General features: G+C 51.7%; 1 protein-coding gene across 2 annotated transcripts in view; it reads right to left on the bottom strand.

Annotated features, from left to right (window-relative positions):
* The window catches only part of EPS8L2 (EPS8 signaling adaptor L2), a 68,223-nt gene that overhangs the window by 33,514 nt on the left and 18,273 nt on the right, over window positions 1-16,436 (bottom strand). The window contains exons 2-3 of one of the 2 annotated variants that reach the window (XM_064163252.1): window positions 9,699-9,763; window positions 8,854-8,909 (exon numbers count right to left, since the gene is read on the bottom strand). In XM_064163252.1, the coding sequence (XP_064019322.1) occupies window positions 8,854-8,909; window positions 9,699-9,742 (100 nt within the window). In that variant the 5' untranslated portion in view covers window positions 9,743-9,763. Of the gene's footprint in view, window positions 1-8,853; window positions 8,910-9,698; window positions 9,809-16,436 lie in introns of those variants that run through there. The other variant, XM_064163253.1, reaches the window with a different exon arrangement.

The following is a 16,436-nucleotide window of genomic DNA, read 5'->3' as shown; positions in this document are numbered from 1 at the left end:
GCAGTGGCCTCAGAACTGGGTGGAGGATGACCCAGCCTGGCCTCCATCTACACCCTCCTCTGATTCATGAGCCAGTTGGATCACACAGGATCCTTCCAGATCCTCCCCGGAGCAGAAAGTGTGGAGGATGGACAAGGTGGATGTGAAACACTCTGTGAGGAGCCCCAAGGTTCATCAGATCAGGTTTGCTTTCATCAGCAGTACCAGATCAAGGACCTCTCCTTGATTTCCCTGGCCTCCAGGCCCACCAGCACAGCCTAACCTAGCCCTGGCTGTTGCCTTAGAATCAAAGAACTGCTGAGCTTAGAAGAGACTTTTGAGGTCATCAAGTCCAACCACTCACCTGGAGTTTGCCAGTCCTTTATGCTATCTCTGCTGCTTGTGACAACCTCTCAGTATAGCATGAGCTGCTCTCTGCCAAGCCAACAGGTCCAGACACAACCCTCCAGAGCAGCAGATGCCTCTGGATGCTAATGGAGGTGATGCAAATGAGCCAAGCCTGTATTTTTGGAGCAGCCTAATGAAACACCATCATCCACTCCCAGGACCTGAGCGTGGGGCCAGATCTGATCTGGCATTCCAACCACACATCTGCAGTAGCACAGCTCTGCTGATCCGACAGGTTCTGGCTTCCTCACCAAGTGGGAGGATGCTCCAGGTTCTGTGGGCTTTGAGGCACTGCACAGACCTGCTCTGTATGAGCTCCCAACAAGGAGGCACAGAATCACAGAATCATCATAGGTTGGAAGAGACCTTTCAGATCATGGAGTCCAGCCCTTAACCCAGCACTGCCAGGGTGCCACCAAACCACAGCCCTCAGCACCACAGCTCCAGGGCTTTGAAACCCCTCCAGGGATGGGGACTTCACCACTTTTCTGAGCAGTCTGGGCCAGGCAACAACCCTTTTGGGGTGAAATTGTTGCTCATGTCCAGCCTAAACTTCCCCTGAGGCAACTCGAGGCCATTTCCTCTGGTACTGAAACCGTCCCATTGGAAAAGATCCCAGCTCCCACCTGATTCCAGCATCCTTTCAGGGAGTTGCAGAGAGCCAGAAGGTCTCCCCTCAGCCTTCTTTTCTCCAGGCTCAACAACCCCAGGTTCCTCAGCTGCTCACCAGACCCTTCACCAGCTTCATTGCCCTCTGGACCTGCTGCAGCCCCTCAATGTCCTTCTTGGAGGGAGCATCCCCAAACTGAACTTGGTATTCCAGGTACAGCCTCACCAGTTCCCAGTACAGCCTCTTCAGTTCTATTCCTTGCTTCTGCTGCTGCAGAAACTTCCTGTTCTGGGATCCCCATAGCTGATTGTCACTGAACCCCTGACACTGGTGTAGGGAAAGCTCCATTTTGGAAGCATCTTTGCACTTTCTTGGCAAGAATCAAGCTCTCTGGTTGTCCTGGTAGCACCAAGGTACTTTCTGAGCTGTCAGAGCTTATATGTGATGGATGCAGGGAATCTTTGCACGGGCTGTAGTTCATGGCTGGCACATTAGTGAGTGCTCAGGAAGCTCTTGGAGTGAGAAGGCTCTCATTGAGGATGGGGACAGCCCAAGGGATGAACCGTCTGTGGCAGCAGGCAGCTTTGCTACTGGTGGCGTGTGAGCAGCTGCTGGTAGGTGTCAGGAGGCTGAATTCCTCCTTGGCAGGCTCAATATTTACCTCCCCAAGTACTCACATTCCTGGTTTATTAGCTGAAGACACAACCCACTCTTAAAGAGCAAATAAAACCCTGACCCACCTCCTGAGTTGTGCAAAGCCCGAGGAGATGGGGAAATGCTGCCTGTTGGTGTCAGTGGCACCAGCAGGAGCTGCAGTGGCTCCCTGCACACCCCTGGGGCTGCTGGGTGGAGGGGAATTGGGGTGCTGAGGAGCTGCAGGACAAGCTATGAAAAGGTTTTTCCTTTTCCTAGAATCATGGAATTGTTTGAGCTGGAAAAGACCTCAAAGGTCATCAAGTCCAGCCTTCAAGCTAAGACCACCATGGCTGTTAAACCATATCCCCAGGTGCCATGCCCATATGTTTCTTTAGCTGGGAGAAATACACCAAATGGGCTTTCACCAACCAGGCCAAAATGCTGCTTCCTGAACTCCTGCAGCTGCTGAGGACATCTATTGAATGTCAGGATGTATTTAGTAAGATTTAATTAAATTGATGAATTTGCTTTGCTTGAGGTTGTTCAGCCTGGAGAAGAGAAGGCTCCAAGGAGAGCTTAGAGCTGCATTTCAGTGTCTGAAGGAGGCCTCAAGGAAGGCTGAGGAGAGGCTGTTTGGAAGGGCCTGTGGTGACAGGATGAGGGGCAATGGCTTGAAAGTACAGCAGGGGAGATTTAGGTTGGACATCAGGAGGAAGGTCTGCACAATGAGGGTGGTGAGGCACTAGAACAGCTTGCCTGGAGATTTGGATCACAGAATTAACCAGGTTGGAAAGACTTTTGAGAACATTGAATCCAACCTAGCACCTAATCCTAGCTCCAAACCCACACTCCATTACCACACCAGAGCCAGCTTTGGTGAGCATCAGCTCAACTAAAGCTCCGGTGCTGACAGGGTCAAACTTGATGGGAACCTGAGCAACCTGCTGTAGTTGGAGATGTCCTTGCTGAGTGCTGTGGAGTAGGACAAGATGACTTCTGAGGGTCCTTTCCAACCCAGTGCTTTCTGTGGTTGATTCTGGGAGCAAAACCCCAGGTAATGAAAAGGTTTTGTTGTTGCTGTTATGAGCTAAGCAGGGTTTGTTCCCAAGGTACTTGGGCTATATCCAGCAACTCATTTCCAGTCATGAGAGACAGAGAACTACTGGAGAGAGTCCAGTGCAGGCTCTGAAGGTGCTGAGGGGCCTGGAGCAGCTCTGTGAGGAGCAAAGGCTGAGAGCCCTGGGGCTGTGGAGCCTGCAGGAGAGCAGCCCCAGAGGGCATCTGCTCAGTGCTCAGCAACAGCTAAAGGAGCTGTGGGGGGCAAGAGGCTGGGGCCAGACTCTTGTGAGTGGTGCCCAGGGCCAGGCCAAGGGGCAGAGGGCACAAAGTGGAGTGCAGGAGGTTGCATGTGAGGCTGAGGAGAAGCTTGTTTGGTGTGAGGGTGCTGGAGCCCTATGCTAAATGTCGGAGGTTTGCAGAAAAGGGTCACCCAGAGGGCAGCGACTGAGGGGTAATCTGAAGCTGAAATCTGGGGTGGGAAAGGGAAAGTGAAGAAAAGAGCTGAAATGGCACCGAGGGAGCAGTAGGGGTGGACAAAGGAGCTATTCAGGGAGTTCATGTCTCAGGAACTGCTCTGAGCGAGCCTTGAGCTCAGCACTGCCCAGAGCTTTCTTGCGGTGGGCTGAGGGACCAAACGGCAACAGGACCTGCTGCTGGAGCACTTCGTCTCTCTGTTACTGTCCCCTTGGACTGGGCAAAGGCACCCAGGGACGTTCTGTCCTGAGTAGCAGTGCAGCGAGGCTGGTGAAAGGTCTGGAGCACAAGTCGTCTGCGAAGGGACCTGGGGTTGCTCAGCCTGGAGAAAAGAAGGCTGAGGAGAGACCTTCCAGTACTTAAAGGAGGCCTACAAGGAAGCTGGGGAGGGAATTTTTACAAGGGCCTGTCGTGCTAGGATGAGAGGTGATGGCTTTGAGCTGGAAAAGGGCAGATTGAGAGTGGAAGGTGAGGCTGGTGAGACACTGGCACAGGTTGCCCAGGGAGGTCGTGGATGCCTCCTCCCTGGAAGTGTTCAAGGGCAGGCTGGATGAGGGCTTGAGCAACCTGGACTAGTGGGACTGGATATCTTTAAGGTCACTGCCAACCCAAACCTCTCTACGATTTACTGCTTCACCATTGGATGTGCTGCCCAGCAAGGACCAGCCTCTGCCGTGCCTGTGCAGCATCCTCCCCGCGGCGCTGCCCGGGCAGACGGCTGCAGGGCCAGGCTGGGCAGGCAGAGGAAGAGCATTTCTCTGGCACTGTGCCCGTGTCCTGTTACAGCAGCCGAGGCTGTCTTGGGTTACCAGGGGCTGCAGTGTCAAGTGAACGCTCCCCGGGCAGCTCAGCGCCATCTCGCCAGCCTAGCTCATGCTACAGGCAGCTCCTCCTGCTCCAAAATCCCTTTTCCATCCCCACACCCCCAAAAGCTTGGGTCTTTCCCAGAAATGAGCCTATCAGGGCCATGGGGTGGGCAGGCTGGAGCCAGCTGGCTGCATTCACAGGTTTGGTGAGATGAGCACTGCTTCCCTGCCCAGGTTGTCATCTCGCAGCTCTGTGGTGTCTCTCCATGTTCCACCTCACTGCTCTGGAGCCCTGCTGTGGGACCACACTGGCTTTTGACCTGCTAGCCTGGTTTTGGTTCTGCTGGGCACTTCTCCAGCCTGTTTGGTTTGGATCTGCTGACACTTCTGTGCCCTGGCACTAGATGTGAGAGGCAAAGACACCGGCAAGGACTTGGCCAGGGGTGCTGGCAAGTGCCTGAGCACCACAGGGACAGACACAGAAGCCAAACAAAGTGGTTGCTCTGAATGCTGCAGCAGAACCATTTCCTTCCCCCAGTGCCAGGAGTGCTCCAGTGGAATCATTGAATTTGCCCTCAGCTCTACCCAGCTTCTCCTGGTTACACCATCCTGAGAGACACAGTCTGACCAGGCAGGGGGCAGCTCAGCTGAATGCCTGCAGGTCACTTGGGTGTCACCAGAGATGGGGTACTTGGTACTGCTGAGGCCACACCTCAAATTCTGGGGTCAGTTTTGGGCCCCTCTCTCCAAGAAGAACATTGAGAGGCTGGAACAGGTCCAGAGGAGGGCAACAAGGCTGACAAAAGGTCTGGAAAACAGGGCTGGTGAGGAGCAGCTGAGGGACCTGGGGGTGTTCAGCACAGAGAAAAGGAGGCTGAGGGGAGACCTTATTGCTCTCTACAACTCCCTGAAAGGAGGCTGGAGCCAGGTGGGGCTTGGTCTCTTCTCCCTAGTATCAGGTGATAGAATGAGAAGAAATGGCCTGGAATGGTACCAGGGTAGGTCTAGGTTGAACATGAGGAACAATTTCTTTGTTGCAAGAGTAGTCAGGTACTGGACCAGGCTGCCCAGGGAGGTGGTGAAGTCACCATCCCTGGAGGTGTTCAAGAAATGTGTGGCCATGGCATGTGGGGGCATGGTTTAGTGGCCATGGTGGTGTTGGCTTGATGGTTGCACTAAATGATCTGAGAGGGCTTTTCCAACCCAAACAAGTCTATGAGTCCATCAGAAACCCACTGTGGGAAGTAGGCAGCAGAAATGCTTCCTTCCAGCTCTTCCCTTAGCTTCTGTTGGAGCCACACTGTTCTCTCCCACCACCAAGTCTTTCATCTGTGCTCAGAGCAGACACCAGTAAGGGGAGAAGCAGCTTGATTTATTTATGGTCTGCATTAACATTAATCCAGCTGGGGCTGTGCTTTGGATAAGGTGGCAACTCGATAGGTGCCAGCCATTGCCCTGCTGCCAGCCGAGCTGGGGCTGGCTCCCTGCAGGCAGCCACAGACCCTTCCAGAACCTGGAGCTGAGCAAACGTGGTGCTGCTTTGCTAAGGAGGGAGGGAAAGATGAGTATCTGCTGCTGTGACAGCCAGGAAACTCCTCTTGGAACAGCTGAGCACCTAGAAGGTGTTTCCAGCTCTGATCACAGCCAGGGTGAGACATCTCAGGGCTCTGAGGCCATTTCTGTGCATAATTCCTTGGTGCCTTTGGTTGCCACTCTGTGCTCACCACAAGGAGGAAGACCTGGTGGTGTGCTGTGTGCTTGGTGATCAAGGCAATCACAGGAGGCCAAGGGTGACATCAGAGCAGCCACCTTCCCCTCTGTTCTTTGAGTTGACAAAGACCTCTAGATAACATTGAGTCCAAGCATTGACCTCAGACCACCATGGCCACTAAGCCATGTCCCCAAGTGCCATGTCCACACACTCCTTGAACACCTCAAGTGATGGTGACTCCACCACCTCCTTGGGCAGCCTGTTCCAGACTCTACCCAGACATGGCCCTGTGATTGCCATGTTGTCCTCAAACCACTCAGAGCAGATCCACCACCAACATAAATCTTTGTCTGGCTTTCTGTGCACAGCCTGGAGCTGCTGCTCTGCCTCAGCCTCACCATCATGCTTTTAAATATCACTCTTCAGGGTCTCACCTGAGGTGGTTTTAATAGTGCCAGTAAGTTCCTTGGAACACCTCAGAGAGCATTGTGTCCCTGGAGTTGGCATTCCTGTCATGTTAGGCTAGCAATGGCAGACTCACCAAATCCAGCATGGTAAGGGTTGGAAGGGACCTCTGAAGATCATCCAGTCCAAGCCCCCTGCTCAAGTAGGGCACCAACAGTAGCTAGACCAGAAGCACAATGCCCAGGGTGGGTTGGAAGTTCTCCACACAAGGAGACTCCACAACTTCTCTAGGCAGCCTGATCCAAGCCTCCAGCACCCTCACATCAAACAAGTTTCTTCTCATCTTCAGATGCAATCTCCTGGCTTCCAGTTTGTGTCCTCTGTCCCTTGTGCTGTCCCTGGGCACCACTGACAAGAAGCTGGCCCCAGCCTCTTGCCTCCTACAGCTCCTTTAGCCGCAGCAGAGAAACAACCAGCAGCTTGATTTACTTCTGTGGAGGATTTGGCTCATGGACTTACAGTCCTCATTGAAAGTTTGCTGGAATTTGGTCAGCAAGGTCCCATCCCTGATGAAATTTGCTTTTGGGGTGTGTCTAGGCAACAAAAATGTAAAAGATTTCAACTTGATGTTGAAAAAGAGTTGTTTGAGAAAGAATGTTTGTTTAAAAGGTGGTTTGTCAGCCTTTCACTCTGCCAGCCTTTGGCATGGAGGCATCACAGTGTGGTTCCTCACTGAGCTGCAGCACCAAGTCAGCCTTGTCCTCACAGTTAGCTCCCACCCCAGAACTCAGTTCAGAGCCCTGAGTTGCAGTAATCTTGGTGGTGTGATTCTGATTCTGCTAAGGGATGGAACCAGCCCAGCTGTCAGCTCTGGGTTACATTTTCACACATCCACCTCTGATGAGATCTGCTGCAGCTTTCAGTGCACAGCAAAAGAAATCATGGAATCAGTCAGGGTTGGAAGGGACCACAAGGATCATCTAGTTCCAACCTCCCTGCCATGGGCAGGGGCACCTCACACTAGAGCAGGCTGTCAGCCTGGCCTTAAGCACCTCCAGGAATGGGGCTTCAGCCACCTCCCTGGGCAACCCATTGATGCCATTAGCTCATCTGAGCGTGCAAAGTAGAGCAACACCCAAAATATTCAGCCCTTATCCTCTTGCTTCTTTTTTTCAGGGTTATCATAGAATTGTTTTGCTTGGAAAAGACCTTAAGCTCATCAAGTCCAACCACCAACCCAACAACAACCCAGCTTCTCAGGCTGCTTTGTGAGTGGGCTGCCCAAGGAGGTGGTGGAGTCATCATCCCTGGAGGTGTTCAAGAAATGTGTGGCCGTGACAATTTGGGGACATGGTTTAATGGCCATGATGGTGTTAGGTTGAAATTTATGATCTTAAGAAGTCTTCTCCAACCCAAACAATCTTATGATTCTATGAAATGAGTACCAGCCACATGGAAATCATCCTTTGGTCCTAGGAATCTTGATCCTCATGTGTCCTTTCATCTCTATACAAGTGACTGCCATGGGTCAAACCCCCATTTGGCACTTGCCCACCATGCAGCATCCAAACCACAAATAGTCCTGGCTGGTAACACCAATTTCTGTCCTCACTTCATCCTCATCAAAGCTAATAATGACTTTAACTCTTCATCCACTAAGTGCAGCTCTCACCACTTCTCTTCAGGCAAGACAGGTCATAACACTAGGCCAGACTAAGAAACCTCCAGCCAAAACCTTTTAGCAACCAAAGGCACTTCCCAAGGACAAGTAAAACCTTCTTGTAGTTGTGAAAGTAGGTTTGTGGTAGAACACAGGTTCTCCAGCACTCATATCTTACCAGGTTGGAAGGGACCTCAAGGACCATCTGGTCCAGCCTTTCTTGGCAAAAGCAGGGTTTATGAAGCAGCCTCTTCCTGTGCCTGGCCACTCTCTCACCCAAACACTCCTTTGGTTGTACCCAATGAAAGCACCAACGAGGCCAATCAACAGCTCTCAGGTGTGAGAGTTTGCAGGCTCAGACACCCCCTGCAAGCTGCTACTCTTCTACCAGACAACCCTCATCTTCTGATCATGGAATGGATCATTTTGGAAGGGATCCTCAACGCCCCCTGCAGCCAGCAGGGACATCTCTAGCTGGATCAGGATCTCCACTCCAGCAAGTGGCTGAGGTTGGTGACTTATCACACAACTTTGTGCCAAGTCTTGATCTGGGATACATTCAGAGTGCTGCTGAGATGAGGAGTAAGAATTGTTGACACCTGTGTGTTCTCTTCACCCAGTGACTCCCTGGCTCCTCTGAAGCTGGGGTAGTTTATAAGCAGCAGATCAGGTTCTGCACAAGCACTCATCCTACCAACTCCCTCTGCTTCCAGAGAGCCAAAGGGCACTGGAGCTGTCGTGGCTCACTGGGTAGTTAGAAGATGATAATCATTAACCTGCCGAGGACAGTCCTGCTTTTGTTAGGTCCTTTATCAGGTTATCTTGCCAACATAACTGGAGAGGACCTGGGGGCTGGTGGAGCTCAGGGGAAGCAATGCTCTGCTTAGCTTGTGCTGTCCCCACAGCTGTCCCCAGCCCTGGGGGGCAATGGCATTGAGGCAAGGTGTGTTTCTGCTGACATGCCAAGCCAGCCTGCTGTGTCTGGAGGTTTGGATTTATGTGGCTTTGACTGGGTTGCAGCCTCAAGCTGCCCAACAGCCATGTCCAGATCTCCAGAGGTGCCTTTGCTTAGGAAACCTGAGATGTGTTAGTGGGCAGGACTCACCGTACAGGTCCTTCGCGCTCAGCTTGGAGGCTCCATCAGCTCTGCCCATGCTGCCACTGTGAAAGAAAAGGGGGACAAGGAAACCATCACCTCCAGGATCTTTTCATCATAGAATCGTGCAATGGGTTGGGAGGACTTTGAAAGCTTATCTAGATTAACCCCCTTGCCATGAGCAGAGACATCTGCAGCCAGAGCAGGTTGCTCAGAGCCCTTGGAGGCAGGTGCTCAGGTGGAGAACATGCCCCATGTGAAGGATCTAATTGTGTGTGGACAGTTTTAGGTCTCTGAGCATGGGTTGCTACCTCTCATGTCTGGGTTGTATGTAGGAGAGCACAGCCAGGAGAGGACAGTTTTTTCTCCAGCTCTGGATGGAGATCAAAACAGGACCTCAGGATTTCAGGTGCTGTGGTTAGGTTGTCCTGCATGGTGCAGTGAGCCAGTGGGTGGTCAGTGCCTACTTGCTGCTCTGTTACCATGTCCCCCGAGGGCAGGCAGTGGTTCTTGGGGCTCTTATGACAAGACCCTGCTCTCCAGAGCCCAGGAGCATGCAAGAAGGAAGGAGGTAGCTGGTGATACTGACTCCAGCAAGAAGCTGCCATGAGCTGCTGTAGCTCTCAAGCCATGGTGTCCCTCTACTCTTTGTACCTAGTGTGGCATTACCAAGCCATAGACCACAGGGCATGTGAGGAGCGAGGCAGTGACACCAGCTGTGGCTACAGTTTGTGAGGTGCCCCAGAAGGGTGAAACAAACACCGGGGACATGGAGTGCAGGTGGGATGCAGCCCCTTGGAAGGAGTAGAGGTGCCAGCCATGAGCTGGTGGAAGCCCACCATGGAGATCCTTACTTTGCTGAGCCAGGGTTGCTGCTGAGGGATCCCTTGAGACTCATGTTGCTTCACAGGACAGGCACCTGCAGCACGAGCAGAACAGACAGGGTCAGTAATTAGCAAACATTCTCAGGTGGTTTCTCCAGGTGGTGCTGCCCCTCCCATGCCTAATTTAGGCTCTACAAGCTGCACCAGGGCCAGATAAGGGTAGGTGGGCGAGCACAGTGGTCTTTCTTTGTTACCCTATGCTCAGATAGCTCTCGTAGCTCTGACTTGGGCAGAGCTGCCACATCACAGGACAGGCTGAACGCTTGATGAGAAGCAGACAGGCTCCGTGCATGAATTTTACCCCTCCTCTTCCAGGTAAGAGTGATCAGTAATGGGAGAGAAGAGAGAGATACAGGCAGTGCTCTGAGAGCAGAACTGCAAGGGCAAGAAAAAAGTGGGGAAGCAAGACTTGGTAAAAGCCGGGGGGGTGCTTTGTGCTGGTATGCAAGCTGTTCACCTCTGCTCCACTGCAGGAGTTGAAGGGAAGCCAAGACAAATCCTTAACGACTTTTCCTTTTAAATGCAAAGTTCCAAAGCTCGGGGGGCAGCTGCCCACGGCTGGGCACTCGGCACCTCTTTTCTGCTTCACCTGGGTCAGATCTTGCTCACCTCATGCTAAAGTTGTCAGAATTTAAAGTTTAAATTCCTGTATCTGATGAGGACCTACGGGAAGGCTGGGGAGGGGCTGTGGTGACAGGATGAGGGGCAGCGGTTGGAAACGAGAGCAGGGGAGAGTTAGGTTGGACATTAGGTGGAAGCTCTCCACGATGAAGGTGGTGAGACACTGGAACAGGTTGCTTAGAAGATGTCGTTGAGGCCCCAGCCCTGCAGACATTCAAGATCAGACTTGATGTGGCCCTAGGCAGCCTGCTGTAGTTGGAGTTGTTTCTGCTGAGCGCAGGGGGGGTTGGAAAAGATGAACTTTGGTGCAATCTGTGAAGGGATGGATTTAAAATACTCATTGTTGGTCTGAAGGAAAAAGCTCCTCAATGTCCTCAGTGAGATTTTTTTCTGCAAGGGGACCTCTGAGTATGCTTAGCACTGTGACAGCCACCCCTGACAGCCCTGGAGCTGCCTTCCAAAGGTTAGGCTGAAGTGTTTGTAATCCTTGGGGAATACTTTAGACTCATCTGTGGCAGCTGGGATTCCCCCTCTGAAGGCAAACTGTCTCCACTGCAGGGCTTCTTGTGTCATCAGCAGAGCTGCCCTAGATTCCTTAGAGGCACTAGAACAGGCTGCCCAGGGAGGTTTTGGAGTCACCATCCCTGGAGGTGTTCACATGGGCATGGCACTTAGGGGCACAGTTTAGTGGCCATGGTGGTGTTAGGTTGAAACTTGGACTGGATGATCTCAGAGAGCTTTACCAACCTAAGCAGTTCTATGATGCTATTCCTTATTCCAGTTTTATTCCCTGTGGTGGGACCACTGGGTTGTGGCATTTTGCTCCATGTGTTTCACTCTGAGGTGAGCACAGCAACCAAGTGCTCACAGTTCTTAACCCAAGCTCTGAGGCCATGCAGCTCTCCAGCTGAAGCACACCCATGGTTAGTGCAGGTGTGCCAGAGGATGTGTTCTGAGGCCATGCAGCTCTCCAGCTGAAGCACACCCATGGTTAGTGCAGGTGTGCCAGAGGATGTGTTCTGAGGCCATGCAGCTCTCCAGCTGAAGCACACCCATGGTTAGTGCAGGTGTGCCAGAGGATGTGTTCTGAGGCCATGCAGCTCTCCAGCTGAAGCACACCCATGGTTGCACAGTGCCAGCAGCATTACATGGCACACACCACTATTTACACACCTATGCAGGACCATGGCACCTTTAGAATTGTCCAAATCAAATGGTCTTGGTTAGGAGAGACCTTTCAGATTGTGGAACCCAACCCTTAAGCCAGCACTGCCAGGGCACCACTAAACCTTGGTCCTCAGCACGACATCTGTGTGGCTTGTAAGCTCTCCAGGGATGGGGACACCACCACTTCTCTGAGCTGTCTGGGCCAGGCCTTGACAACCCCCTAGATCCAGACATTGTTCCTCATGTCCAACCTAAACTTTCTCTAGTACAATTTGGGACTGTTCCCTCTTGTCACTTGTCCCTTGGGAGAGGAACCTGACCCCCACTTGGCTCCAGCCTCCTCTCGGGTAGTTGCAAAGAGCCAGGAGATCTCCCCTCAGCCTCCTTTTCTCCAGGCTCAGCATCCCCAGGTCTCTTAGCTGCTCCTCACCAGTCCTGTTCTCCAGACCCTCCACCAGCTTCATTGCTTTTCTTTGGACCTGCTTCAGCTCCTCAATCATAGAATCACAGAATGGTTTATGTGCGAAGGGACCTCAAAGCTCATCCAGTTCCACTAGAACAGGTCACTCAAGGCCTCATCCAACCTGGCCTTGAACACCTCCAGAGAGGGAGCAGCCACAACCTTCCTGGGCAGCCTGTGCCAGTGTCTCACCACCCTCACTGTTAAGAACTTCTTCCTAACATCTAGTTTGAATCTCCCTTCTTGCAGTTTAAACCCATTACCCCTTGTCCTGTCATTACAAGACCTTGTCAGTAGTCCCTCTCCAGCCTTCCTGTAGGCTCCTTTCAAATATTGGAAGGCCATTCCAAGGTCTCCTCAAAGCCTTCTCTTCTCCAGGCTGAAGAGCCTCAACTCTTGTAGCCTGTCCTCATAGCAGAGCTGCTGCAGCCCTCTGAGCAGCTTTGTGGCCCTTCCTTTTTTTGTATCCTTCCTTTTTTGCTTGTAAGCTTCCATCCTGCTTCATGTCACAGCTCCAACCCACTGCTAAAGATTTCTTTGAGCATTTTGTAGCTGGTGGATTAAAGTCTTCTTTTTCTGCCTCTTGTGGTCCATCCTGGAGCCCAGGCACACACAGATATAAATTCATACTCAGGTTAGAATAGAGACTTGGTGTTCTGCCAAGCCTTTGGGTGTAATGAATCCATCCCTGTGCCCAAGCCTGGCTACTTCTGAATTTTCCCTCTGTTAATCAACTCTCTGCTGGTTTCCTTTTACACTCCTCAAGCTCTTCCTATCTCCTAGATCTCTTGGGTGCATTACCATAAGATACCTCCAGAAGAGAAGTTGCTCCAGGAAACCCAGCTCTGGTCTCTTTACACCACCCAATTGTTTTAGCCCTGTGGCTGGTGATCAGACCTGGGAAGGTTTCTGCTTATTAATGTAATTTTTCTGACTCCCTTTCACTCATTGCCCCAGGGACATGTTCTTGATGGATTAAAATCCAGGTTACTCCAGCTGGTAACTTGGCCCATTGACTCACAGAGTAGTTTGAGTTGGGAAGGGACCTTGAAGATCATCTTGCTCCAACCCCCTTGCCACGGGCAGAGACATATTCTACTAGACCAAGTTGCTCAAGGCCCTTCTTCCTTCTCCTCCTCCCTTTTTCTCTGGACTTCCAGGGAGTCCAGAGTGTGCTTTCAACCCTCAGCCATGAAACAAGAGATGCCTGCAAGGTCACACCATTTTTTGTGCCTCCTTCCTAACCTTTGTCCAAAAGATACTCTCTTTAAGGAGCAGGTCCAGAAAAGAGCAACTAAGCTGGTGAAGGGCCTTGAACACAAGCCTCATGGGGAAAGGCTGAGGAACCTGGGCTTGTTTATTCTTCAGAAGAGGAGACTGAGGGGAGACCTCATTGCCCCCGAAAACTCCCTGAAAAGAGGTTGGAGCCAGCTGGGGATTGGTCTCTTCTCAAAAGCAACAAGTGACAGGACAAGCAACAGGTTGTGCCAGGGGAGGTTCAGGTAGGATATTAGGAAAAATGGCTTCCCAGAAGGGGTTCTCAGGCAGTGGAACAGACTGGCCAGGGAGGTGGTGGAGTCCCCATCCCTAGAGGGGTTTAGGAGATGTGTGGACGTGGTGCTGAGGGACATGGTTTAGTAGTAGTGGCTTAGCAGTGGTGGGATTGTGAGCTCTAAGTGGGTGGTTGGATTTGTTAATCTCAAATGTCTTTTCTGACCTCAGCACCTCTGTGATTCTGTGACATAGTCTGGGGATCTGCTTCTGCTTTTAGAGGGACCTGTTTGGCCAAACCATATGGGCTACCAGAAAAGCAGACCCCAATGGCAGAGGTTGCTGCTCAACTCCCTGGGTGAAGCAGGACCAGCCACCAAACGAGCCAGTTCCTTATCTCATGGTAGTTAATCAGAAAGCACTGACAGGAGAAGTTAGTCTCTGGAGCAAGGCTGAGATAAGCTACTGTGTACCTGGGCTAGTGACAATGCTTCTGGAACCCACAGGTGCCAGCAGGACTTGTCAACAGGCTGCTTGAATTGCACGGTGGGAACACTGACCACCCATGGCACAGCAGGAAGTCTTTTTGCTACTTGCACTTCTAGTTCAAAGAATTCCACAGTCTCAGCACAGTGGGGTTGGAAGGGAGCTCTGGAGATCAGCCAGTCCAAGCCCTCTGCCAAAGCAGGGCACCCACAGCAGCTTGCCCAGCAGCACAATGCCCAGGGCCACTTGCAAGCTCTCCACACAAGCAGACTCCACAGCCTCTCTGGGCAGCCTGCTCCAGCCCTCCAGCACCCTCACACCAAACAAGCTTCTCCTCATCCCCAAATGCAACCTCCTGCACTCCACTTTGTGCCCTCTGCCCCTTGGCCTGGCCCTGGGCACCACTCACAAGAGCCTGGCCCCAGCCTCTTGCCCCCCACAGCTCCTTTAGCTGTTGCTGAGCACTGAGCAGATGCCCTCTGGGGCTGCTCTCCTGCAGGCTCCACAGCCCCAGGGCTCTCAGCCTTTGCTCCTCACAGAGCTGCTTCAGGCCTCTCAGCATCATCTCAGATTCTTCTGGACATTCTCCAGAAGTTCCCTGTCTCTCTTGAACTGGGGAACCCTAAACTGGATTCAGTACTCCAGAAGTTCTGGGCTGGTGGCTCACCAAGCCTGCCAGCTAAGCCTGGCAAGTGAATATGGTGTTTAATGGGACAGGAACTCCAGCAACTAAGCCATGAGCAAGCTCTGTCTGGAAAGGGATTTATAGGAAAAACATCAACTCCTTGGGAAAATCCTGACTCCATGACCTGTCTTAGACTACCCTGGGGAGGAGGAGGCTGAGGGAGACCTCACTGCTGTCTACAATTCCCTGAAAGGAGGCTGGAGTGAGGTGAGGTTGGTCTCTTCTCCTTGATTTGAGGTAATAGAACAAGACTAAATGGCCTGAAATTGTTCCAGGGCAGGTTTAGGTTGGACACTGAGAAAAAATTCTTTCCTGCAAGAGTAGTCAGGCACTGGAACAGGCTGTCCAGGGAGGTGGAGTTGCCATACATAGAGGTGTTCAAGAAATGTGTGGCCATGGCACTCTGGGACATGGTTTAGTGGCCGTGGTGGTCTTAGGTTGATGGATGGACTCGACCTTAGAGTTATTTTCCAACCCAAACAATGCTATGATTCTATTTCATGTCCTGAAAGAGAGGGCTTTAGGGAGGCCAGCAGACATCAGTGCTGCAGGACAGGGAGGTGAGTGAAGTTGTATTGTTCTTTAAAGCAAAGGAAATCTCACTCCCTGACATTCCCCACGGTCTTATCCTTGGAGGTCAAATATCCTCCCAAAGACACATGGAGTCATGACAGGAGCCTGGCATTGTGTCTGTCCTGCATTTCTGCCCTCTTAGCACAAATGGAAATGGGCCATGCATTGTTTGGACTTTCTTGGAGTCTCTTTGAAGAGGGAGCTGCATTCTTGCAAGGGTGGAGAAGCTCAAAGGGTGAGGGAGTGGAATAATAATGCTCTCTTCTCTGTGGGCTGCTCACTGCCATTGTGCTGCTTCAGTGTTTATTAGGAAACACAGAATCCTACAACTGTTGAGATTGGAAGAGACCTTTCAGATCAAGTCCAGCCCCTCACCTAGAGCTCACAGACAACTGCTACTGCCACTATATACCACATCTGTGCTGCTTTTAACCCCTCCAAGGATCATTTTGGTTGGAAGAGACCTTTAAAATCAAGTCCAAATATTAACCCAGCACTGCCAGGGCACCACAAAACCATGGCCCTCAGCACCACATCTCCATGGCTTTGAAACCCCTCCAGCAATGGGGACTCCATCACCTCTGCCCCACTTGTTCCAGTGCCTTATAGCACATGGAAAGAGACAGGGAAAAAATCTGGACTTTGTGAAAGACTGGACAATGTGAGAATCATCAAATCACAGACTGCACTGGGTTGGAAGGAACCTTTAAAGGTCATCTAGTCCCAGCCCCAGAATGGGAAACACTGGTGTCTTTTTTAGGCCTGTTGTTACCATCAGTGTTATAACAGCAGCAGTGTCTGCTGCACCACTGTGCCTCCAGTGTACTTCCCCAGGTTGCACCAGGGGAGCTTTAAGTTGGACATGAGGAACAGTTTATTCCTCAAAAGGGTTGTCAAGGCCTGGCTCAATATGCCCAGGGCACTGGTGGAGTCTCCATCCCTGAAGGGCTTTCAAAGCCATGGAGATGTGGTGCTGAGGGCCATGGTTTTGTGGTGCCTTGGCAGTGCTGGGTTAACACTTGGACTTGATCTTAAAGGTCTCTTCCAACCAAAATGATCCTGGCATCTGATGTGTGGTGGTATTTTTCATTGTCAGTCTAAGAGTATCTTTAAGACTTAATCTGAACAAGCAGGAGAAGGTTGGGTGGTCTCAGAGGCTGTCAGGATACCTGTTTGTAGTGGTGGGGAAATGCTGATCAAACCTCAGCAGCTTTCACTGGAGCAG

The sequence above is a fragment of the Pogoniulus pusillus genome, chromosome 24, assembly GCF_015220805.1.
Source record: "Pogoniulus pusillus isolate bPogPus1 chromosome 24, bPogPus1.pri, whole genome shotgun sequence".
NCBI lineage: Eukaryota > Metazoa > Chordata > Aves > Piciformes > Lybiidae > Pogoniulus > Pogoniulus pusillus.
The sequence above is the reverse complement of the archived record's forward strand: the minus strand, read 5'-3'. Positions and strand labels throughout refer to the sequence as shown.